This window comes from Neophocaena asiaeorientalis, unplaced genomic scaffold, assembly GCF_003031525.2.
Source record: "Neophocaena asiaeorientalis asiaeorientalis breed wild unplaced genomic scaffold, Neophocaena_asiaeorientalis_V1.1 scaffold185, whole genome shotgun sequence".
NCBI classification, from domain to species: domain Eukaryota; kingdom Metazoa; phylum Chordata; class Mammalia; order Artiodactyla; family Phocoenidae; genus Neophocaena; species Neophocaena asiaeorientalis.
This window is the reverse complement of record NW_020171809.1, coordinates 926,446-934,535: the sequence shown is the minus strand read 5'-3', so window position 1 is coordinate 934,535 and position 8,090 is coordinate 926,446. Positions and strand designations below refer to the sequence as shown.

Here is an 8,090-nt window from a genome sequence, read left to right as displayed (position 1 = left end):
CGCCGCCGGCGAGCCACCCTGCGCCTTCGCCTTCGCTGCACCCGGGCCGAGTCCCGCGCCGCCGCCCCCGCTGCCCGCCTTCCCCGAGGCGCCCGGCGCGGAGCCCGCATGCTGCCCGTTGGCCTTCAGGGTGGACCCTTTCACGGACTACGGCTCCTCGCTCACCGTCACGCTGCCGCCTGAACTGCAGGCGCACCAGCCCTTCCAGGTCATCCTGCGCTACACCTCGACCGACGCCCCCGCCGTGAGTACCCCCCCCAACGCCGGGTGGGCGCTGGGGAGGTGGGCTGGTCGCCGGGTCGTTTCCAGGTGGTTTCTCCCCGCGCTGCCGCCAGGCTAGGGGGGCGTTAATGTGGGCTCTGCGCCTGAGGCACCTGCGGAGAGATGGGGCCGGCCTGGCACTTCCCCACCTGGCTCCGGAGTCCTGTCCAGGTGCCTGCAGTGCTTCCCAGCTGGTGCCCGGGGAGAGCCCTTAGGAACCTTGGACCGAGCGAGAGCCTGGGTGCTGGCCCTGGACCGTGGGGACAGGGGACAGCATGCCACCACGGGAAGCCTCTCCTTCCAGGTGTGCGGGGGCTGTCCCTGCCTGGGGACAGGGACAGCTTCTGGTGAGCACACGCCACGCCATACATCTGAGGGAGCCTGGCACTGAGAAGCAGGCCAGGCAGTGTCCGATGTGGAAGGGCCTCCGTGTGACCTGGCCTTCAGAGGACTGTTCCCTGGAAGTGGCAAGAGGGACGGACCTGCCGGAGTGGGAGGCGGAGAGGCCCGGGTTGGCTCTAATGCTTCAGGCCCCGTGGGGACTGGCGTGTGCGGCGGCAGGGTTGCCCTGTGTCCCCAACACAGACACACATAGGCTCTGCAGGGCTTTGGACGTGGAGCATTTGCCGCCCCGGGGGCTCAGCAGGAAGGCTGCGTGGCCCAGGCTGGGTGCTGTGGCTGCAGCACCCCTCCACCGTAGGAGGGCTTTCAGGATGGAGCAGGGCCTTCCGTTCTGGAAGCATGGGGGTTCCTGGGTCTCCGTGTGGACAGCACGCTTGTGACACTGCCCTCCCTCCAAACACACACACACACAACATACACGTAGCTCTGGGAGGCCCCAGAAGTTTCCATGTGTCAGCGCCCACGGCATGTAAATGGATACGGTGACGCACAGGTGGCACAGAGGCACCAGGTCAGGAGCCATCAAGGTGACATCTGGACAGGAAGAGCCCAGAGCAGACACACACCTATGGGCTTCCTGCATGATTCCCAGGAGCCCTCAGCTGCCACCTCACCTCCTTTGTGAGCTTCCGTGGGTGTGCTGGCCTGGCCCCTGGCCTGCTGGGTTGGCACCTGCTGGGGTAGCCTGGATCTCTGACAGCGGCATGTATGCCTCCCACCACAGCCGTGAGAACAAAGGGGTGTGATCCTCCCGGACCTTGATCTGTGAACTTGGAGCCCATGTGTCTGGTCCACCCAAGACTGGCAGAGTGGTGGGACGAGGGCCCATAACAGGCCACCCTTGCTAGCCTGATCGTATCCCCAGCAGCCTGACCGTGGGGGCCTGCCCCCAGCATGAGCCAAGGGCTACCTGCAGAAGCACTGCCGGGGGAGTCTCATGAAATGCAGATTCCTGGGTCCCAGCCCCAGGAAGCTCTGTGGCAGGGCCCAGGAGTCTGCATTTTTGAACGGGCTCCCCAGACAGACCTTCTAAACATCTGGGGCAGCCCTAGGGGTCAGCAGAAAAGGAAGATACCACCGCATACTCCTCACCGTGACAGGACAGACAAAGCGGCCCAAAGGAAGTTTTGAAGACGTCTGTGAACGCTGACAGTGGTCTGGCTGGGTCTGCAGGAACTGGATAGGCAGCCCTGCCGAGCCTGGGCGTCTGCTAAGATCTGGGGTCTGCAGGAGAGGCAGACCCCTCCTGGGTCTGGGGTCTGGGGTTTGTGGGGTAGGGAGCCCCACTGGGTCTGGGGTCCTCCACCTCTGTGGTCTCAGCATGGACAACTCCCAGTGGCAAGCAACTGTGGATACCATCAGCTGTGGTTTGCTCAGACCTGTCACTTGCAGGGGGCTAGGGTCCTTCCATAACGGCCCTGGGAGAACCTGCGTGCGCTCGGTCACTGAAGTGGGGACACGGAACAGTCCAGTTGGCTTCAATGATCGTGTCGTCCCGGCAGAGGGGGCGTGAGAACAGATTTGGGGCCCCACAGAATGACTGCGGTTGGGTTGGGGGAGCTCCCCCAGGCTCCGTGCTGACCTTCCTGGAGACCCTGGAATGTTTGGCCGGAGTTGAGAGGGGGTGTCTTGAAATGGCCCTAGGGAGGCTGGGGGCAGTGGTGGGCACGAGGGTGCGAGGGAGGGCTCCCTAGTGGGGGTGGGGCCTGGCCTTGGCATCTGGGGGGAGGTTGGCTGAGAGGGCGACAGTGTCCGGCAGGCGTGGAAGCAGGTAGGCGGCACGGCACCGAAGAGCACCCCCATCCTCGGCCTCCCTGGGCCACCGGCGCTGTGCGGTGGAGGCATCTTCCATGCAGGGGCCGTTTCCTTGCGCAGAAGCCCTGAAGGGCATCCTCCCCGCTTCTGCCCTGAGCCCACGCCCACCCCTGACGGCTGCCCTTCCCGAGGACACCGAGTGTGGTGTCAGGTTCTGTGCGGAGGTCCCCGTCCATCCTGCAGATGAGCGAGGCACCCACCAGTGCCGCCCCGCCCGGGAGGTGGGTGGCTGGGCGCTGGTGGCCGCTGCGGGGTCTGTCCACAGTGCTCCGGCCGTGGCCCCAGCGGCCCTCCCCCCGGGCTGCTCCTGTCCCGCGCGTCCTCTCCGAGAGCCCAGCCTGAGCTCCCTGCCCACGGGCCCTGGCCGGGAGCCCTTCTCCCCCTGGGGGATCCCTCCCTGTGAGGCTGCCCCATTTCCAGGGGTGGCCCTGGGCTCAGGCGCACGTGGGGGTCACCAGGAAGCACTGCTTTCCCCACACGTCCACATTCCCGGCTCCCTTTCCCGGCTGAGACCGGGTTCGCGCCTGCCTGCGAGAATTGGACTCAGGTGCTCTGACCGTCTCAGTCTCCCTCTGGCAGCTGGCGTGAGGGGCACAGGCTGGGGGACTCCCTGGGTGCCTGGCCTCCCACCTGGAGAGAGGCCTGGCCCTGGTGGCGAAGCACAGGCCACACTCTGTGTCAGCCACCCTGCCTGCCCAGGATGGGCAAGCGATGGTGCCCAGGAGCTGCTGTTGGCCCTGGACGAGCCCAGTCGGGCCATCCCCTCCTGGGCCCTTCCTCATTCCCTCCCTCTCCAGCCGCTGCCCCAGCAGCCCTGAGCCTGGAAGCCTGAGCGGGACAGGGGGGTTGGGGCCACTTCCCAAGGCCTTGCCCTCTCCAGAGACTCTGCCTAGCTTTCAGGAATCAAGGCTGGGCTGGCAGGGAGGGGTGTTCTGGCGTCCCCACGTGCTGCCCTCTGTGGGGCAGGGCACCCAGGCTCCCCCCATTCCCTGTGTGCCTCAGGTGCCCCCGCCTCACTGGTACGGTGAGGGCCGTCAGCCAGCAGCCCTGGTCTCCAGGAGGCCTCAGCCCACGTGATGGGGAGGGCGTCAAGGGCCAGAGCCCAGGGCCGTCGGCTGATACCCTGCCCACTGCCCACTGCAGATCTGGTGGCTGGACCCAGAGCTGACCTACGGCAGTGCCAAGCCCTTCGTCTTCACCCAGGGCCACTCCGTTTGCAACCGTTCCTTCTTCCCGTGCTTCGACACGCCCGCCGTCAAGTGCACCTACTCGGCCGTCGTCAAGGTCAGCACCCACCAGCAGGCCCCGCTCCGCACTCTTACCTGCCCGAGCCTGGCCCCGGCTGCCACCGGGACCACTGCTCTAGGAGGAGCCCACCCTCCTCACTGTGCAGGAGGGGGCAGCCTGATAGGGTCGGGGTCCTGGACCCAGGATGAGCCAATAGGACCCTGACGAGGGGAGGGCACAGACGGAGTCGCTGGGTCCCAGGGCTCCTGGCCTGAGCGTGGCAGCACCCCTACGCCCACCCGACTCCCGACTGGGGCAAGAGGTGTGCAGACCAGGAGCGTGGGGTTCCCCGAATAGTGTGGGGGGACCCCTGATGGGGCTGAGAGGGTCCCCGACAGTGACGTGGCTACCTGATCCAGGTGGCAGGGCTTCCCATCGGGGACGTGGCGTTCCCTACCATGGATGTGGGGCTTCTGACCGGGCTGTGGAGTTCCCACTGGGGACACGGGGTGCCCTGGCAGGGCGTGGGGATCCCCATCGAGGACACGGGGTGCCCTGATGGGTGGGGCCTCCTCGAACACAGGCCCCGTCGGGGGTGCAGGTGCTGATGAGTGCCACACAGAGCACCTACGTGGAGGAGGAGGGCGTCTACCGCTTCCACATGGAGCACCCCGTGCCCGCCTACCTCGTGGCCCTCGTGGCCGGGGACCTCCAGCCGGCAGACATCGGGCCCAGGTAGGGCCGCCTCTTACTTCCTGCAGCTGCTGCCCGGAGTCCAGGCCTCGGGGAGATCCTACCGTGGGCTGCGTGTGCGGCCCGCGTCTGCAGCCGCCCGCCGGAGGACCCCACGTGCCACGGCGCCGCTCCCCGGGGCCGCCGCTGTCAGTGAGAGAGGAGCTCGCTCACTCCCGTGCACCCCCAGACCCGGAAGCTGGGCTTCCGGCCTCCCCAGCGCCCTGCGCAAGCCGGTCCCCCTGCCGGGCCGGGCTGCCGCTGGACGTAGCCTCACACCTGTGCGGGCTCCCTCGACTCAGAGACAGAAGGAGCCAGTGGCCCCTCGCGTGTGGCCCGGCCCCCACTGCAGGCAGGGCCTGCGTGGTGGCAGTGAGTGAGGCAGGGCGGCGGGCAGCGGCTGGGCGGTGGACCAGGCCAGACTAGGTGCAGGTGGTGTTTGAGCCCAGAAGCAGAGGGAAGGCCTAGTGGGGTGAGAGGGATGGGGACTGGCCGGCCCCCACCCACCCTCGCCCCTGTGACAGGAGCCGCGTGTGGGCTGAGCCATGCCTCCTGCCCACGGCCACCAGCAAGCTGTCCGGCGCGGTGGAGCAGTGGCTGAGTGCAGCCGAGCGCCTCTACGGGCCCTACCTGTGGGGCAGGTATGTTCCGGGGGCCCTGGGAGCCTGGCTGACTGTAGGAGGGCTGACCCTACCGGGAAGCAACGGGAGCCCGTGGTGGGGGGCCTTGTCTGACCTCCTGGGAAGGAAGTGATGCTCACTGCCTGGGCCCCGGCCCTCTCACGGTCACCCTCCACCCTGGGCAGGTATGACATCGTCTTCCTGCCCCCCTCCTTCCCCATCGTGGCCATGGAGAACCCCTGCCTCACCTTCATCATCTCCTCCATCCTGGAGAGTGACGAGTTCCTGATCATCGACGTCATCCACGAGGTGGCCCACAGCTGGTTCGGCAACGCCGTCACCAACGCCACATGGGAGGAGATGTGGCTGAGCGAGGGCCTGGCCACCTACGCGCAGCGCCGCATCACCACCGAGACCTACGGTACCGCCCGGGCTGGGGCAGGGGCGGCGGGGCCACCGCCGGGGCCATCCGGGCACTGTGTGAGGGGCTGGGAGCCCAGCCTGGCCCCCGGGGAGCAGCCCCCCTGCCGTGCGTGTGTCCAGCCGGGTGGCCAGGGGTCATCTCCACAAGGCTCAGGGCAGGGAGCCGCAAGGGCAGCAGCCTCACCCCTGCCCCGTCCAGGTGCTGCCTTCACCTGTCTGGAGACAGCCTTCCGCCTGGACGCCCTGCACAGGCAGATGAAGGTCCTCGGCGAGGACAGCCCAGTCAGCAAGCTGCAGGTCAAGCTGGAGCCAGGTACCCACTCCCACCGGCCCTGCCCCGGGCCCTGGACACGTCATCCTGCAGGGCCTCCTTGCCCAGCCCAGGCTAACTCTGGCCGGGCGTCCCTGTCCCCACCGTGGCATCCCCGCAGAGGCCAGGTCAGGGGCCCCTCAGCCTGCCACCGCCTCTCACAGGCTCTGAGCACCCGTCACCGTGGTGTGTGGACCGAGGTCTCCACCGAGGCCCCCCGGGTAAGGCGGGCCCCGTCTCCACACTCCTAGGACATCTAGATGTGAGGGACGGCGGCCCTCAGCGCTTCCCGTTCACAGCACCTGACCGCCATCCTGCCCCAGTCCCTCGGGACATGAGAGGGTCAGGGCACCGCCCAGAGCCACGGGTGTTTCCCTTGCAGGGGTGAATCCCAGCCATCTGATGAACCTGTTCACTTACGAGAAGGGCTACTGCTTCGTGTACTACCTGTCCCAGCTCTGCGGGGACCCCCAGCGCTTTGACAGCTTTCTCCAAGTGAGCAGCCGCCTCCCCGAGACAGGCCCCGTATGCCCCCCCCTTCTCTGCCCCAACTCCCAGGGCTGCCCTTCTCTCCTGGTGGTGAGGATGGAGTGGCGGGGGCCTGTGAGCGGAGCTGGGATGCGGCCTTCTCTCCGGGCAGTGCCTGGGGTGCTTCCTCCTCTCCGTCCCTCCGTCCCTCCCTCCCTCCCTCCCGGTTTTGACCACTTGGCTGGGCCCGTGGGGCAGCAGTGGGTGCCTCCGCGCCACCCTGCGCCCTGCACACCGCTCTGTACAGACGCCTCGGTGCGGCGGCCCTTTCCAGCTGTGCAGGCCCCAGCTGTGGCGCGGGTGGTGGGATGGGGATGGTGTGCCCAGCCCCCAGGCCTGCCGAGCCCTGCCCCTGCCCCAGCAGGCCTACGTGGAGAAGTACAAGTTCACCAGCGTGGTAGCCCAGGACCTGCTGGACTCCTTCCTGACCTTCTTCCCGGAGCTGAAGGAGCAGAGTGTGGACTGCCGGGCAGGTGAGGCCCACCGCCTGCCACGGGTCCGCAACCGGCTAGCCCCTCGGCCTGCCAGGGAGGCGGCGGGTGTGTGGGCTCCACCGCACAAGATGACCCCTCTGCCTGGAAGAAATTCCCTCGGGTTCATCCATCCTTCCTGCAGCCACCCTCGCTGGACAGTGTGGGCCTCGGGCTGGACGCTATAGGAACAGAGAGGAGGGTGTGCTTCCCAGCATGGAGGTGGTACTTAGGCCAGGCAGACCTGATTAAGCAGTCCCAGAAAAAGGTCCCTGGAAACTGTGCAAAGGGCCTGGGGCAGGATCTGCAACACGGAGAGAGGTTTGCCTGAGAGCTAGCTCAAGGCAGCTGGCCTGCTTGTGAGGCTCGTGGGGCTGTCCCTGGTCCAAGGGCTTGGGGGCCAAAGAAGAGACTGGAGTGTCTGATGTCTGGGAGAAGCCAGAGCTTGCTATAGGGCAGTGAGGTGTGGCTGGGAGGTGTGGGCAGGGGGACCCTGTGTTTGGGAAGGTTTGGTAGGTGCTCCAAGGGCTTTTGGGAGCGGGCGATGGGCAGAACCTGCCCCCACGGCTGCCCAGCTCCAGGGTTTTAAAGCAGGAACATCCTTTTCCCAGGGTGGTGCCCCCTACCCCCTCGTGGGGCAGAGCCTCTTCCGCCGCCTCCCTTCCAAGGGTTTACAGTGCCTCGTTGTCTTCTACCCAGGAGGGGCGTGGAGGGGCCGGGGGTCCCTCAGTCACCAGCTCGAGCCTCTGTGTGCCCCTTCGCCGAAGCCACCCCAGTGGTTTGGAGTGGCAGGGGCTAGAGGTGACCCCGGCCGTCCCCAGACGGCCCCCGCCCTCGGGGCTCCCAGGCCCGGAACAGTCACACCCAGGCACACCCTCGGGGTCTGGGGTCTCCCGGGCAGGCCTGCTCGGGACCCCATGGTGGTGTCTTCCCTGCAGGGCTGGAGTTTGAGCGCTGGCTGAATGCCACAGGTCCCCCGCTGGCCGAGCCAGACCTGTCTCAGGGATCCAGCCTGACCCGGCCTGTGGAGGCCCTCTTCCAGCTGTGGACCGCGGAGCCCCTGGACCAGGCGGCTGCATGCGCCAGCACCATCGACATCTCCAAGTGGAGGACCTTCCAGACAGCGCTCTTCCTGGACCGGCTCCTGGACGGGTCCCCGCTGCCCCAGGGTGAGTCCTGCAGCCACTGGGGTGGTGGGGGAGGGGAGGGGCCGGCTGGCCTGACCTGCCTGTGGCCGGCAGAGGTGGTGATGAGCCTGTCCAAGTGCTACTCCTCCCTGCTGGACTCGATGAATGCCGAGAT

The 8,090-nt window shown here is 67.2% G+C and overlaps 1 protein-coding gene across 1 annotated transcript in view; it reads left to right on the top strand.

Moving 5' to 3' along the window:
• Position 1: 1 nt before the first annotated feature.
• The window catches only part of RNPEPL1 (arginyl aminopeptidase like 1), a gene marked incomplete at its 5' end in the record, with an annotated part of 9,533 nt that continues 1,444 nt past the window's right edge, over positions 2-8,090 (top strand). Inside the window, 10 exons of the mRNA XM_024760708.1 lie at positions 2-244; positions 3,622-3,762; positions 4,289-4,440; positions 4,962-5,078; positions 5,243-5,478; positions 5,680-5,793; positions 6,173-6,285; positions 6,683-6,791; positions 7,727-7,957; positions 8,030-8,082. Of these exons, the coding sequence (XP_024616476.1) occupies positions 2-244; positions 3,622-3,762; positions 4,289-4,440; positions 4,962-5,078; positions 5,243-5,478; positions 5,680-5,793; positions 6,173-6,285; positions 6,683-6,791; positions 7,727-7,957; positions 8,030-8,082 (1,509 nt within the window). The remainder of the gene's footprint in view (positions 245-3,621; positions 3,763-4,288; positions 4,441-4,961; positions 5,079-5,242; positions 5,479-5,679; positions 5,794-6,172; positions 6,286-6,682; positions 6,792-7,726; positions 7,958-8,029; positions 8,083-8,090) is intronic.